Genomic DNA, 16,984 nt, shown 5'->3' with positions numbered 1-16,984 from the left:
GGCTGTGCCAGGGGCTAGTTAGATTTTTTTCCCCAAATGGGAATTTTGCTTTGGCAGAGAAATGGGAGATAATTTCCTGTGGCGGGACTAATGGACGTTCTGTCCCCGCCCCGGCTAATGGAGGAGTTTGTTTTTATATTTCTATCACACTCACGTACATCATCACTTGCTGATTCACAATGCGAACAACTCCAGCTAATATAACGGGCAAACAAATTCACGTTTACTGGAAGAGTGAAAATCATCCATCTTCCTTGAAAGCAATCGCTGTAGCACAGCTGCCTTGGGGGAGGGTCACTACGGACTCTGGGTGCGTTCTCCAAACGCCTCCTTGCTCAGTCGGCTCCGAAGCGATCGCACTCATCGTGGAGGGGGCACGTGCAATCCCATGGGGACACGGAAAGCTCCCCCGGTGCCTCCCCACCCCCATCACATCCCTTTCGCAGCACTCGGACTATTCCCATCCGTGACCACTACCTAGGAAACTGGGCCACACTGACGATGGGTCAATAGATGTTAAAGCATGTTGCAGACAGGAGTGAGGGTGTATTACAAAGGGTTATAAGCACAGCAGTAGAAGCTGTTGTAAATGGTTATAAGCAACTTCGTGACCCCCGGACCATCTGCAATGGATTCAAACATAGATGAACGCTTCATCCACAGAAACGTAATATGAAGCATGAACAGAAAGGGTGCATGACAAGCCCAGGGCCAGAGGACAGCGCCGTAACAGACACAGCAGCAGCGGGACATGGGGAGGTTTAGGAAGTATACCCAGGACACAGCTGGTCCCCACTCCCACCTTGAAGGGCTTTCTCCATCCTTCAAGCCCAGCACTGAGAACTGCTGCACCAGACTGATGAGCCGGTATTGTTAACAAGATCTGGAGCCATAAAAGCCCTGCTCTCTCCGGAGAGAGGGATGCTGGGAAATTTACTCCGACCACAGAAGGCAGCTGCGCTCTAGGTAACAACTTCAGGAGCAAATAACCGTGTCCGCAAACCAGGAATGCCTTGGGCGGAGTGCAATGGGGCCGGCCCAAGAACATGCAGCCATAAGGCAGCTGCAAAGGGACGCACTTTATCAACCAGTTTACAGTTGCTGTGCATCTTGCAAGACACCATGTTGTTCCACATGTTAACTCTTCTGGCTTGTCTACGCAGGGAAACTGACCAGAAGAGCTATTCCAGAATCAGACTGTCCACCCCGGCAGCTATAGCAGAATATCTCTAGTACTGCAAATTCACACCCTACCTTATTCTGGATTAACGCCCCTGTGTAGACCAGCCCTTACACAAACAAGAACCAGTTGCTGAGACACAGAATACAGCCAGGCTGGATTACAGCAGCATCAGTACTGGGTTTGCTTCATAAGTTATTTCTTGCTGTTGGTCAACTAAGCTATCTTAAAACCCGCCTCAGCCACAAGGAGAGAGCCATCTCCCTTCTGTGTCCTATCCTGGCTCAGCAGGGTGCACACCCACCAGAGCGACTTTCCTATCCATGCAAGGCCGGGCGCATGAGCAGTTAATAAGGCATTAATACCATGCTTCTGTAGCTAGTAAGCACCACTGCCCTCAGCTGGGGGAAGTGAGCATTGCTCAAAAGTTTGGCAACTTAGTAAGGACACTCCCCGTGTTCCTACGTTTGTGACTCTCGCTCTTTCGTGCCAATGAGCACGACAACGCTCTGACCAGCCGGTCAGCAAACAGCAGCTCCATTTCCGCTCCGCTTGTGTTACTTTTGGAGCCGATGGCTAATAGAGCTGTCCCCTGTGCAGTACGTGGAGCTGAGATGCCATTTGCATGCATGAGTTACTGCTTCCCTACAGCTCAGAGATGAAGGGTTTGTCTGCACAGATCCATGTATGGACACTATTGTTCCAGTTTAAATTTACACCTGTTCCTAATCAAATTAAACTAAATGAAATAAGCCTGGTTTAAACCAAAATAAGAATGTGGCACCAGTATAATTAAATCGGTTTAAACCCACACCTTTAAGCTGGAGAAGTTCCGTGTATCGACAAGCCCAGAGAGGAAGTGAAGAATATGATGGTGACTGGCCAGTTAAATTATCTGCCTTGCTCCTAGTTCAACAGGCAATGGGCATTTTCCCTTCCCTGCATCAGAGGGCACTAAGCAGCAGAACCCTCAAGTGCTGTAGTACTTCTTAACAGTCAAAAATCGGGGGGGGGGGGGGGGATTTTAAATGTTCTGCCAGAAATCAGACCTCCCAAAGCACACGGTGTGTCTGTGAGGGGGTGTTCTGTAGCTATTTTATGGCAGTATTTCTCAAACGTGGCCACCAAAGCTTTTCTTGTGGCCACAGGTTCTTGGACTGTGATTGGGGTGGGTGGGAGGGGACACACAGCGCCCCCCCCCCCCCCCCCGGTGCTCCTGGATGCACTACTTTGGTGTTGGTTGCTGGGGCCGCCAGCAGGGGTTGGACCCTGTCCCCCTCTGAAGATACCTGGGGCACAACGCTGGAGGACCAGGCAGCCGGTGAGTTCCCCATTTGCCATGGGGTGGTGGGGCTCGGGCTTTGGGCTCCAGCCCTGAGCGGTGGGGCAGCAGGCTCCGGTCGTGGAGATTCGGGCTCCAGCCCTGAGTGGTGGGGCAGCAGGCTCCGGTCGTGGAGATTCGGGCTCCAGCCCTGAGTGGTGGGGCAGCAGGCTCCGGTCGTGGGGATTCAGGCTCCAGCCCTGAGTGGTGGGGCAGCAGGCTCCGGTCGTGGGGATTCAGGCTCCAGCCCTGAGTGGTGGGGCAGCAGGCTCCGGTCGTGGGGCTTTGGGCTCCAGCCCTGAGTGGTGGGGCAGCAGGCTCCGGTCGTGGGGCTTTGGGCTCCAGCCCTGAGTGGTGGGGCAGCAGGCTCCGGTCGTGGGGATTCGGGCTCCAGCCCTGTGTGGTGGGGCAGCAGGCTCCGGTCGTGGGGATTCGGGCTCCAGCCCTGAGTGGTGGGGCAGCAGGCTCCGGTCGTGGGGATTCGGGCTCCAGCCCTGTGTGGTGGGGCAGCAGGCTCCGGTCGTGGGGATTCGGGCTCCAGCCCTGGGCTCTGGAGCTCCATGGCGGCAGGCCCCAGGCTCCAGCCACGCAGCTTCAGGCTCTGTCCCCCAGCTGCCTCCCCTGGCTACCCACTCCCCCACCCCATCGCCCCTGGCCCCCGCTGCCTCCCCTGACCCCCATCCAGGGCCTAATTTGTCCCCAGGCTTGCCGGGGCTGAGTAAGTCGACTGCGAAAAGTGATACTTGTGTGTTTGTTAATATCACTTTTCACAACAGACTGACTAGCTAGCAATAAAAAAATTACAATCATTTGGACGTGTATATGTGCCTGTTTGTTTTGTTTTTCCTAAAGCTAATTAAGTATCTCAGGGAAAAGTGTGAGAGCGGCCACCTGCAAGAGCTGGTGGCCGCACTCTGAGGCCACCAAATAATTTGTCCTGAGAACCCCTGTATCTATGGTGTGGTTACCTGGGGGGCTCACATCCAATTCAAAACAACACTCAATCAGTTGAGATGACTGGCTCTTTTATGTCCTACAATGGGTACCCCGGGGCACTCACCCCCACCCAGGTGTAAGGCCTGCGTGAACCAGCGTTGCACCAAGGCCCTGAGCTACCCAAAGCTGGGCTCCAGCAGACCACCAAGGGAAGTGGGCTTGAGAGGCCAGGGACCTCGCCGAGAACGTCCCGATATTGTTCAAGACTCCAAGGACCAACAGCAGGAGCAGTCTGTAAGCACTGACTTATATTAAGGCACAGCCTAGGTTGCATGTACCCTGCGGATAGGCATGGATGGGTTTATACATGTACGGGTCTTTACCTGACGTGAACGATCCATTGGGAATATAGAAAGCGCCCACTGTGATTCCAATCAAAATCAGGAATTTGAAGAACCAAAACCTGGATGGGAAGACAAGAGGTAAGCAAAGCCACCTGAGACCGGGGAAGGGAAGCAAACTGGTGAGCCCCATCTGGGCCGAGTCCTACACCCACTGACGCTCTTTAATGCTACTTGGCGTTGAACCAGAGAACAGGAGTGCAGTTGACTCATGCTATTTATAGTGCACAGAATCTATGGCCGGTGTTGGCTTCCTGCCCTGTTTCCAGTCAAAAATAAGTCACACTTCTCGCTGGTCAGGAAAATAGTTACCTTTAAAAACACAAAAAATCTGCTTTTGTACATAAGCTGCTCTGTGATTGGCTTGGAAAACAGAATGTTTACATGCAGCAGCCAATCAGAATACAGCTATTAAATAATGCTAGACAGAAGAACTGTTCCTTTCTTGCACCAGCATTCACCAGGGAAAATAATTAAAGCTCCAGTCAGCATTTTATGGCACAGAGCAGTCATAGATCAGTGACGCCTGCTTTCAATGAGCAAGAACTGCAGTATTTATCTAGCAGCGGGAGGCTATTACCCTGCAGTAATGTCTGCTTCGACCGTGAGAGCTGCAGGGAGTTCAGGGCCAAAATTTAAAGTGTTTTGTTTATTTTGAGAGAAAATGTTACATACCTACCATTACGAGATTTACCTTTGCACCAGTTCCCCTGCAGGGTCTGCAAACTAAACAATGCAATTGGGCTAGAGCATGAGAAACAGAAAGCAAAACCAGGGCGCTGCCTAGTTATTGGACTCAATATCCTTCCCTACAAAGAGAGTGAATCCTAATTGCCTTCATTGCAGGAAATCCTTGGTGAGGTTCTGTGGTCTGCATTAGACAGGAGGTCAGACCAGATGATCTCTTTCTGGCCTTAAAAACTAACCAGCAGATTCCCACCAGGGAGATGAAAAAGCATCCGCAATATAAAGCAGACAAGATTTTTCTGAATTACTTCATTGCGAACAATCAGTGGCTCCGTTCGTAACATGCCAAGGACATTTTAAAATAATTGTGACTTAAGTGAAGTGCTTCCTGTTAACATCAGCGAGGCGAGAAGTCACAGTAGCCTCACCCATTCTGAATTGCTGCTCTTGGGTCCTTACTGCTCCTCACACAGATCATGATCAAGGCGAAGAGGAAGAAGAAAGCAGCCGTTGCAAAGCACATGCGGTACACAGACTTATGACCCAGGAAGGACTTGCAGTTGACACGACCTTGGATGCCTAGACTTGAACTGCCTCCTTCACAAAAGCCAGGAAGCTGGTACAAGGAGAGACGGGGAGAAAACGGTTCTGTGAGCACCTCAGAACATCCTCTCAGAGCAGTGCCTAGAGACTCCACCAAGATCAGGGCCACTGTGCTAGGCACTGAATTTATACAGAGGTCTTGTCTACACATGAAAATTAACCCAGAATAAAGTAAGGTGTGAATCTGAAGTGGATTAATGATTCCAGAACAACTGCATGTGTGGATGCTCTTATTCCAGAATGAGTGCCTCCAAATTAGCTTAACCAACTTCCAAAAAATAAGTGCATTCAGCTGATTTGGAATAAGGCATTCTAATTCTGGAACTGAATTAATCAGGAACAGCTATTCTGGAATAACTCCCCATGTGGACAAACCCAAAATAAGAGTCAATCCATCCCTTGAGCTAATAGGCAAAACAAAGGGATGGGAGGGGAAGTGACTTGGGCAAGGTCACATAGCAGGCCAACAGCAGAAACAGGAATAAAATGGGGGGAGGGATAGCTCAGTGGTTTGAGCACTGGTCTGCTAAACCCAAGGTTGTGAGTTCAATCCTTGAGGGGGACATTTAGGGATTTAGTTGGGGATTGGTCCTGCTTTGAGCAGGGGGTTGGACTAGATAAGGTCCCTTCCAACCTGATATTCTATGAACTCTTTCCTCCCATATCCCAGTCCAGTACCCTAGGCACTCCACCATGCTAGGTAATTGCTTTTCCTTTTTAACTGGGATTGTCAGGGGAAATAGGTCCCAGTCTTGCTAGCAGCTCTGTGCTGGCAAACCCTTTACGGGCTCTGTGCAGAGGCAGAGTTATTTGCAGGGCCAGGGGTCTTTAATTCTCTACAAGTTTAGGCAAAGGGGGCTGGTAGCCAGAATCTGACTGGCTTCACAATGTCCCTTTGTAGGGACAAAGTTCTCACCAGAAACGTAACTGTTCCTCTTTGGGGAAAACACTTAGTCAACGTGCTGCTGGCGAGGGTGTAGCCCGGCAGCCCTAGAGGGTGCAGCCCACAAGACAGGGACAGTTCTGGCAGTGGGGGTATCATCTCCCACCAATGAGCCTCAGCCTTAATATGGAGTGACCACTTCTAGCGGTGGCGGGAGGGTGAGTTAAGATGCACATTTTTAACAGCAAGGGTAAATCTTCCCACGGCATCTGAAGACTGGCTGTGATCCTGAAATACATCCCCTCATTTAACCACAAGCGATTGGCTTCCACGCAGGAATTACAGGGTGACATTCTAAGAGCTGCATAACACAGGGCAAATTAACTGAACATAATTTAGACAATCTATTAATTCAGTCTTCATGACCCGTTGGTTACTCAGCCAGTTACAATGCCAGGACGGGACTGAGGCAGCATGGCCCAATGGACAGCGAGTTGTTAGAACTGGGTGATAGGTCACGTTGTCTCACCGTGCCTCAGTTTCCCCATTTGAAAGACGAGTTAATAACACCCTGTCTTTATAAAGCACATTAGGCTCTATGGGCGGTGGGAAGGAAACACTGAGTGCTAAGTATTAACATCATTTTTCCTTTCTTCAGTGTCAGAGGGCTTCAATATTTAAATCCTCTTTCCCCGTTACGTTTTCTGACACCAGCCCCCCCAACCTCAGTTCACTCCTGGCTTCTGCCTTTGCTCAGAGGTCCCACGTCAGTGGGGTGGGACAGGATGTTGGGAAATGCTGCTTACCTTGTGTAGCTGTTCTTCCACCCCAGGTATGATCATGATAATGGAGACCAGCGTGCCCAGGAACAGGAAGAAGGTGAAGATGAGGCGGGAGATGGTCGAGTTCCTTGTGGAGGGGCAGCAGCCACACAAGAGGCAGGGAGCTGAGCCGCACAGACATGACACCTGGCAATGGAAGAGTCAGACTGAGCAAACAGCGCAGATCAAGAGATAGTACCCGGTGCCGTGGCCGATGCGCTTCCTGCCACGGGAATAGAACCTGGACTCCCCAGTCCCTGCCCCCAGGAAGAAACGGCACCTGGTTGCCTAAAAGAAGAGGGCTTCCCTCTGTCGCCCCAAACCTAACCGCGAGGGGCCATTATACAAAGGGGAAGGTACAGGCTAGGCAGGTATGACAAGGTTTGGCTGATGGGCAGAGCCCAGGCTGAGAGATTCTAAGGCCAGTCTGACCTGCATCACACCGGCCTGGGGACTGCTCTGAGTTCAGTCCTGGATGAACGGAGCAGATCTTTTACACAAACGTCCAATGACTAATTACCTGAACGGTTAAAAATATACACCTTATTTCCAGTCTGGGTTTGGTTAGATTCACCTTCCAACCACAGGCGCCGGCTTCCTCCTTTCCCCGGGAGTGTTCAACCCCTGCTCAGCCCCACGCCCCGCCCCCACTCCACCCCTTCTCCCAAGGCCCCACCTCCACCCCATCTCTTCCTGCCCCTGCTCTGCCTCTTCCCACCCCCGCATCCCTGCCCCGCCTCTTCCCACCCAGTTCTGCTCTCTCCCCCGAGCACACCTCATCCCCACTCCTCCCGCTCCCTCCCAGCACCTCCTGCATTCTGCGGCACAGCTGACCGTGGTGGGTGGGAGGTGCTGGGAGGATGGAGGAAGGGGAGCTGGCTGCTGGTGGGTGCAAAGCACCCACTAACTTTTTTCCATGGGTGCTCCAGGGCTGGAGCACCCACGGAGTCGGCACAGAAGCTTCCAGCCATGGGATCTTGTTATACGTTTGCTAAACTGAAAAGCCCATTATCAAATATTTGTTCCTTGTGCTGGTACTTATAGACCATGATCAAGTCACCCTGAACCTTCTCTTTGTTAAGCTAAATAGATGGAGCTCCTTGAGTCTAGCACTGTAAGGCAGGTTTTCTAATCCTTTAATCTTTCTCGCGGCTCTTCTCTGAACCCTCTCCAGTTTATCAACATCCTTCCTGACTTGTGGGCACCAGTTCTGGACACAGTGTTCGAGCAGCAGTCACACCAGAGCCAAATACAGAGGTAAAATACCCCTCTACTCGCACTCGAGAGTCCTGTTCTCGCATCCAAGGATTACATTAGCTCTTTTGGCCACAGCGTCGCACTGGGAAGCTCATGTCCAGCTCAGCATCCACCCCCAAGTCTCCTCTCGGAGGAACTGCTTCCCGGGTTACACAGCAAGTGTGTAATAGAGCCAGGAATTGAACCTAGAACTCTGCAGTCCCTGGCTAGCATCTTAACCACAAGACCATCCTTGGGCGCACTGCAGCCCATGGACCTGATGCTGGTCTCATGCTGATCGAATATTGCAATAATTCCATTGCAATCAATGGCGTTAAACCAGAATGAGGTCAAAGTCTGGCCCCGGGTGCCTTAGGGCACTAGTGGTAGCACGGAGGATGGAAGCACTAGTGTGGACTAGCTGCCAGTGCTTTCACCACCATGTGGTCCAACTCTGCTCCGAGCAGGTGAACAGTGCTAGACTCCCAGCCTGCTACACCAGGGCTCCCCCAGGAGCTGCCCCAAGTGGGAAAGACCAGAGCTGACACAGCCTAGCTGGGCACGGGCATGCTTTATGAGTTCCATTACCATTTGCTCCCAACCACACTGGCTGCTCAAACTATAACGGGCTTCTGCATGGCAATTTGCTTTGTATAGATAATTATCCCTAGCTTTTCTTAGCTTTTCTCATCTGTAGATCCCAAAGCGCTTTACAAAGAGGTCAGTATCGTTACCTCCATTTTACAGATGGAGAAACTGAGGCACAGAACTTGACCCACAATCAGCCAGCAGGCCGGTGGCAGAGCCAGGGATAGACCCCAGGCCTCGAGTCTCAGTAGTACAGTGCCCTAGCCACCAGGCCATACTGCCCCCACTGCATGAGGCTTAAATGTTGGTGGCTGCAATCTTCTACTTTCACCTATTTGGACCGTGTCTGCACTGGATTCCCAGGCTGCCAGCACCACCGGGGCCTGAGTGCAGAGCAAACAGAGTCTGAATACTGGCTTGAGAGGATACCTGAAACTGACTCTGTGATGCTGGCAGGCCGGATGCCAGCTCTTGCCCAGGCTGCAGGCATTCTTAACCTTTACTGCAGCCTGCCCCCCTTTGGTTCTCAAAATCTATGTTCTCGCACCCCTTATCCAAAATCGGTGAAGTAGGTCAGTTCTTTAAACCTACATATATCATAACTATAGAATGAAAGAGAGAAAATAAACATACACCTCTACCTCGATACAACGCTGTCCTCGGGAGCCAAAAAATATCCTACCGCGTTATAGGTGAAACCGCGTTATATTGAACTTGCTTTGATCCGCCGGAGTGCGCAGCCCTGCCCCCCCGGAGCGCTGCTTTACTGAGTTATATCCGAATTCGTGTTATATCGGGTCACGTTATATCGAGGTAGAGGTGTATAATTCTAATTTCGCAGTAAAATTAAGAATACATGAAAAATTACACACTTAATTTGTTTAATTTGTGTTTTCGATGATTTACCTTCTAAAAAAATCTGGCATGTCTCGCACCCCCAGAAAGGGGATCTCGCACCCCCAGGGGGTGCGTGCACCCCAGGTTAAGAACCACTGCGCTAAGAACAAACAACCTCGTAGCTGGAGACCAGCATAGGTCACCTGTATGTTCGTTTTGCTCAAAGCAGGTATTAGTCTCCTAAGAATGTATTCAGTGTTTAGACTCTGTGAAATACTTGTCAATTGCTGCCTGCGTTGATCTCTCTTGTAATGTCTGGATTCCAGGCTATAAGAAAACACGTACGTTTTGGTTGATAACTTTAAAAAATGTTTGCCCTGAACTTGTGAACTCAGGCACCGGAATCATCACCCTGCCCACCCAGAAGGGCTATTGATATCAAACGGCCCATAAAGAATCCTCACCACACGAAGGCTTGGTTAACGGCCCTATCGCACCTGGGAAACGCTACCTGCAAGGAAGCTCCTTCTGTCGGCTTGGAAGCTGAATGAAGAAAATAAAAACAAAGCCACAGGGAAATTTTCCATCGTTTTGGCTGTTTAAACTCTAAAGGGTCAGAGGCTCTAACCTGAAACCAAAGATCTCCAGGTCTGACTTGTGGGTCTGCCCTGAAAGACACTTTGAATTGACAGATCGCTACAAGTCTGTCACTCTTCGGATTTAGATGGGAACTCGTTGGTTTGTGTATGTTTGCTTGTTTTAACCTGAAAATAACTCTCGTATTCCTTTTTCCTAGTTAATAAACCTTTAGGTAGTTTATTACAGGATTGGCTACAGGCCTTGTCTTTGGTGTAAGATCCAGGGCACCAACTGATCTGGGGATAAGTGACTGGCCTCTTGGGACTGGAAGCAACCTGAACCTGGTGTGTTTTTTTGGGTAAGTGACCATTTATCACTAAGTCCAGTTTGTCTGGGTGACAAGCTAGACAGGAGAGTCTAAGGGGACTGTCTGTGACTCCATGGTAAGACGGTTGTGGTAATCCAGGAAATCACATTGGGTACTGGCTTGGTGAAATCTAATTCCAGAACACACCACTAGTTTGGGGTGTCTGCCCTGTTTTTAACACTCTGTCCTGTGGTAGGCACTCAGAGTCATGAGCCCCTCCAGACAGCATGACAGCCTCTAGTGTGATGTGGGAGGTGGAAGTACTGTCTTGTTCAGGTTACACAATCGAAGAGGCCTCCTGGAGATGTGTGTGTACACGTTATATGACAAGCTGCACACAGAAAAAAGGACATGTGAGGTTAAGTCATGGGGGGAATGTTACAGGAATTGAAAGTTGATTTAAATTTTAGCATTTTGTGGGGCAAAAGCGAACTTGTAGACCCCCTAGCACGACAGACTGGCTGCTGCTTGACGGGGCTGGGAAAGGAAGTTCTCCTCTTTGGAGTTTCTTTGCAGGGTCGCATGCTTCTGTGCTTACCTCGGCTGGGCTCCGTTACCCAACCTTTCAGATTACAGACATGCTTTACCTGCCTAGTTTTAAACGTCTCGTTATGCAGAAGTGGCTATTCCAATAGTCACCCAGATCAACAGGGTTCTTCCTATTGGCGCCTGAAACTTTGGGACTGGTCCAAGTGATGATCAAGTGTAATCACATTACAGACAGAGAAATGCCTCCTGGAGCGGATGGTGAGGCCTCACGTCACTCGGTCAGTACCTCATTAAAGCAGGCAGTGTGACCCTGCATGCACACAGGAAGAGCTAAAGTTGCGTGTTGATCCTTATGTTAACTTCCCTATTTCCTGGCTTTTTGAATGCTGCATTGTGCAACTTGATTGCTCTCTGAATGTGGCTCATTTGTATGGAACTTTCTAAGGGTTTGTTTTTTAAAGTAGGAAAAGAGACAAGAGGATTTAAGAAAAAAGCAAAATTAACAAAAAAGCATTAGTGTCTGTTATCTATGAATCTCTAAGCAGTGATCACTACCCCATCTGAAAGGAAGCTAACACGAGCAGTAGGTCCTTCTTAGGACAGCATGTCCACGAAGAAAAGATTAAGTTACCATGGAGGAGAAAGATACCACCCTTCATTGACTGTCATATGCTCAAAACTACTGAGAGAAGCGAGGGAACCAAAAAATGACCTTGTCTTTTAAGACATAATCAAGAGCTGAACATCAAGACAAGTATGAGGAATGAAAAGTCACTGCTGTAATTTTGAAGTTAAGGGTGTTTAAGGTTGTCAAGTTCTGTCCCAGATCAGAGACCAAAACGCGGCCATGTACACAAGCTAAATGGCTAAGGAACATCTCTCCCCTGTATACGTCATACATGATTTGTCCAGTGCCCATAACTTTGGCAAATCAAAACCACTTTTCTTCCAAATCAAGGCCATACTCTAATACTAACAGATGGCTCTTATACAGCGCTCATCATCCATAGAGCTAAAAAACAGTTGAGTATTATACCCCTTTTACAGATTGGGAAATCGAGGCAGAGAGAGATTAAGTGATTTGCCCAAGTGGGAAAACCAGGAATAGACCCTGTCCACTGGACCATGCTACTTCTCACCATTTCCAGGCCAAATTTCAATGTTAAAATGTCATCCAGTTTTCCTATAGTTTAAATGGGTTAAAAAAAAGTTGTGTATTTTTTTTTAAGACGTAACACAAATATTGTTTCTCCCACTTTCTGCTTCAAAAGTGGCTAGTCTCACTCTCTTTTGGTCAGAGACTAGCCATGGAAAATTTCAGTCCTAAAACTGCATGTTTTGGAGAATTATGAGTCTCTGAAAACAAGAGGCTAGAAGAGAAACTATTTTCCACCCTTCACCCTAGTGGACACTCCTGCTCCTGCTGTGTGATGTGGGCACAGTACAACCTTACTCAGGGATTGCATGACACATCCAAGTAATGTTACATCCATATTTGGGGATAAAAACAGTCAGGAAACCAGTATGTTAGCATTGGTGTAACTGAATTACAACATAACTGCTGCTGGTAACACCCTCCCATCAGTTCCCTGCACAGAACGTCACACCATGTGATACTGCCAAGTCAAGGCCCTGGAGCAGTAACAAAGCAAATAGCATAGCCGGACCATACATCAATAAGGATCAATAGTTCCATCAATAAGGACAACCTAAAACGTAAAGATTAGGGCTTGTGTCTTTTTTTTTTTTTTATGATGTATAGAAGTAGCTACAGTTTCACTTCCTTGGCATTTGTGATGTAATGTTACTGATCCCCCAGGCATCTACAGAGTAACAGGAAAAACAGGATTGATGCCATCTGAATTACTAACGTAACAACTAAGCAGAACCCACCCACCCACACGAGAAAGGGGAAAAAAACTATTCTCAGACTTTTTTTTTTTGTATCTAATTAAAAAGCAAAAATGGAATAAACCCACTTTTGCCGCACTTCACAGGTCACCAGAATTAAAAATTATGCAAACGTCAAATCAGAGAATCATCTAATATTGCCAGAGATCTTCCGACACTTGACCATACAGTCCACCTGCTCACTGAGAATTTACTTACTTAGACACACAAAGGTCTCAATTCTCAGAAGAACAGGGGTTTTGAGTGCCAGATATAAGACCCCTTAGAAGGGGCAAGAACTCAGAATTTTCTGAAAATGAGATATCCTTAAGATATCAAATTGGGCACCAATAATTGTTAGTCAATTTGGAACATGTTGGCCAGATTTTATCCCGAGCTAGGGTGACCAGATAGCAACTGTGAAAAAACGGGATGGGGGGGGGGGGGCGTAATAGGCGCCTATATAAGAAAAAGTCCCCAAAAATGGGACTGTCCCTATGAAAATGGGACATCTGGTCACTCTATCCTGAGCCTACAACATTTTTGAACTGATTCCTATAACCAGCCAGTGAGAAGGAGCTCACATTAGCTAAATGCCTCTCCCTGGAAATGACATGTCTAGTTGGCAGCCGGTTTCAAGCGGAGTGTCCCAAGGGTCGGTCCTGGGGCCAGTTTTGTTCAATATCTTCATTAATGATCTGGAGGATGGCGTGGATTGCACCTTTAGCAAGTGTACAGATGTCACTAAACTGGGAGGAGTGGTAGATACGCTGGAGGGTAGGGATAGGATACAGAGGGACCTAGAGAATTGGTCCAAAAGAAATCTGATGGGGTTCAACAAGGACAAGTGCAGAGTCCTGCACTTAGGACAGGAGAATCCCATGCACTGCTACAGACTAGGGACCAAGTGGCTAGGCAGCAGTTCTGCAGAAAAGGACGTGGGGATTACAGTGGATGAGAAGCTGGATACGAGTCAACAGTGTGCCCTTCGTGCCAAGAAGGCTAACAGCATTTTGGGCTATATAAGTAGGAGCATTGCCAGCAGATAGAGGGACGTGATCATTCCCCTCTATTTGACATTGGTGAGGCCTCATCTGGAGTACTGTGTCCAGTTTTGGGCCCCACATTACAAGGAGGATGTGGAAAAATTGGAAAGAGTCCAGTGGAGAGCAACACAAATGATTAGGGGGCTGGAGCACATGACTTATGAGGAGAGGCTGAGGGAACTGGGATTGTTTAGTCTGCAGAAGAGAAGAATGAGAGGGGATTTCATAGCTGCTTTCAACTACCTGAAAGGGGGTTCCAAAGAGGATGGATCTAGACTGTTCTCAGTGGTACCAGATGACAGAACAAGGAGTAATGGTCTCAAGTTGCAGTGGCGGAGGTTTAGGTTGGATATTAGGAAAAACTTTTTCACTAGGAGGGTGGTGAAGCACTGGAATGGGTTACCTAGGGAGGTGGTGGAATCTCCTTCCTTAGAGGTTTTTAAGGTCAGGCTTGACAAAGCCCTGGCTGGGATGATTTAGCTGGGAATTGGTCCTTCTTTGAGCAGGGGGTTGGACTAGATGACCTCCTGAGGTCCCTTCCAACCCTGACATTCTGTGATTCTATGACAGCATCACTACACTGAACATATAAAAGATATGTTCAGTTCTGTTGGGATCATTTGTGGGGAGAAAGATGCAAATTAATGTTTGCTGAACTGAAACACAGGCCGGGGGAGGTCAATTGCTTCCAATTTTTAAATAGCTATGGTTTGTTTTTGATGATGCAAACATCGGGAAACTTACAATTTATGCAAGAAAGTATTTCACACAAAGAAATGCTCCTTTATTTCACTTCTTAGTAATTTCCTTGGGTATTTTCTGATGTATTGCTACTGACTAATGTAGGTCCTGATCCAGCAATGTCCTTAAGCACATGCTTATCTTTAAGCACAAGTAGTCCTGTTCATTTCAACCCCAAGATTTATTTTTTGTTTGTTTTAAAACGTGTAGGGCCTAACAAAACATGAGATCTTTATTATTTTTAATTTGGGTTTCTTTTTAGTTGCGCTCTGAGCACACTTGATTCACATTTTCAGGCTTTTCTCCACAACTGTGAGAGCTAGATACTTACTTTTCATTTTTAAATGAAAGCTAGGGTTCTTGTGCAATGACTTTTCAAGCATCTGGGGCTTCACACTAACCAAAACAATCACAAGAGTGCAAGACCGAAGTTAAGCATGTGCTTCAGTGCTTTGCTGGGTTGGGGCCATAAGCAGTTTGGGTAGTGCTTGGGCAGCAGGATGTTAAATGTATGGATTGTTATTGATTCCAAAAGGAAGTGTACTGGGAGCAAACTCTAATTAAAAATACAGCTGTTTTGAGTTCCTTGCTACATTTTTGTTATCCTCAAGGGAAAAAAAATACATCCACAATATTCTTGGAGAGTGTTCCAAACAATAGAGAGTCAAAAATACACAAGATTTTCCAAGAGGTGGGTCAGTAGCATATGCTCAAAACCTGCAAAGAACTCTTCTTCAGAGCAGGAAACACCACCACATAGCTTATGCCCAAGAGTTCTGCCTACGTAACGGAGCATAACAATGCACAAATTAGTCTTCGGGTTTAATGTGAAAAATGGTTTTGAAACATGTTACCAGTCTGTCTTTAAAATCCACGTACCAGCACATCTATGGAGAAATGCTAAAAGGTTCTATGATCTTGTATACGCCCACCCTGCATGGGTGTGAACTTGTGGGGGACGGGGTGCTGGTGAAATCAAGCAGATTTTATACCGGGGTGAAGGAGGATCCAATTAAGTAAAACCCAGTTGGTACAAGTGTCAGAATTTTAGTGGTTTAGCTCAAGAGAGAGCAGCAGCTGAATAAATTGTTTCTTAAGTGAACCCAGCTGCAAAGTCACTCAGCTTTGTGGATCATCTGAGAGCAGACGGAGACTTTTAAAGGCGTTAAAGCCAGGACGTCTAGAGATTTGTTATTTTAAAATAGAATCTCTACCCAGTCAAGCTTTACCTCTCCATTCAGCTCACTTCCCCCATACTAGCAGGGCAGAAGTAGCAAAATAAATACAGCTGGCTTCATTTCAGCAGACCGCCCCCAGAGCAAGCTGGTGGTGGGGAATGTCTCTAGCTAGAAAGCTATTCCATGTGGGGGAAGGGGAGTCACAGACACCTACAACATGAACAGGCTGTGGCATGCTGCGCGAGAGAGACTCTTTCAGGATAAAGGCCCAAGTCCTGCTCGCTTTACTCACACAAGTAGCCCAACTGAAGTCCAGCAAGATCCGACTCCAAGGTTTCATCTTCACTGTTAGCGACCCCACTGTAAAAACCTAGTGGAGTCTTACCATGAGGCAGGTGAGATCATCCGCAGGCCAGGCAGGTATAGTGCTGACCTCGCGGACGGCGCTACAGGTGTGTAGCCTCCACTAGGATTTTACAGCAGGATAGCCAACACCGGGTAAGTTATCCCACAGCAACACACTCTTTAGTGGGGAAGACATCGCCTGAGTATGGAGCTAAGAGTGCTGTCCAGGCTACTATCAGCACCAGACTACAGGGCAATGCTACCATCACACGCCTGGGAGACATTACTCCTGACAGCAAAGCTACATTCACAGCCGAGACTGTACTTTCGTTCCCGTTTCCAGCGGATCAGTTTCAAACAAAAGAACTTCTGGGCTGAAAGTTTATGTAGCTGTTTCTTATTTTTGGATCGCCCAGAAACAGTGATTTTCAGTCAAAAAAGTGATTTGCCGTCTTCTCACTACAGAATGTGTGATCTACTAAGCTTGAAAAAGAAAAGTTGTTTAAATAAAGAAGTTGCACAAAGGAATTTAACATGTGACACATGTGCCAGACATTACTTTCCTTACAGACCAAAGCGTGCTCTGATCTATAAACATTTATTTCAGTGGCCACTCATGTTCTTCTTTTTAAAACCCCTAAGAAATTAAATTACCCCCTCCCCCAAAAGTGCAGCATTACAGCCAAGAACCAACAGGCACAACAGCCAGGAAACTCCAGTTATAGTTCTCATACTGAATTTAAAAGGTGACCTGCAAAATATTAATAATGTGGTTGGCAAAGGCGTAACATTTAACATCTACAAGAATGTAAACAAGGGGATAATGTTCCAGCGGTTGAATATAGCAGAACTTTGC

At 47.8% G+C, this 16,984-nt stretch overlaps 2 protein-coding genes across 2 annotated transcripts in view; one reads left to right on the top strand and one right to left on the bottom strand.

Moving 5' to 3' along the window:
* The window catches only part of FABP3 (fatty acid binding protein 3), a 258,275-nt gene that overhangs the window by 56,954 nt on the left and 184,337 nt on the right, over window positions 1-16,984 (top strand). The gene's annotated exons all lie outside the window — the stretch shown is intronic.
* Window positions 1-16,984, bottom strand: part of SERINC2 (serine incorporator 2) — a 29,368-nt gene that overhangs the window by 8,325 nt on the left and 4,059 nt on the right. The window contains exons 2-4 of the mRNA XM_005286242.4: window positions 6,818-6,979; window positions 4,954-5,141; window positions 3,821-3,900 (exon numbers count right to left, since the gene is read on the bottom strand). Coding sequence (XP_005286299.1) covers window positions 3,821-3,900; window positions 4,954-5,141; window positions 6,818-6,979 — 430 coding nt within the window. The remainder of the gene's footprint in view (window positions 1-3,820; window positions 3,901-4,953; window positions 5,142-6,817; window positions 6,980-16,984) is intronic.

The sequence above is a fragment of the Chrysemys picta genome, chromosome 23 (assembly GCF_011386835.1).
Source record: "Chrysemys picta bellii isolate R12L10 chromosome 23, ASM1138683v2, whole genome shotgun sequence".
Classification (NCBI taxonomy): domain Eukaryota; kingdom Metazoa; phylum Chordata; order Testudines; family Emydidae; genus Chrysemys; species Chrysemys picta.
This window is presented reverse-complemented; position numbering and strand designations above follow the sequence as displayed.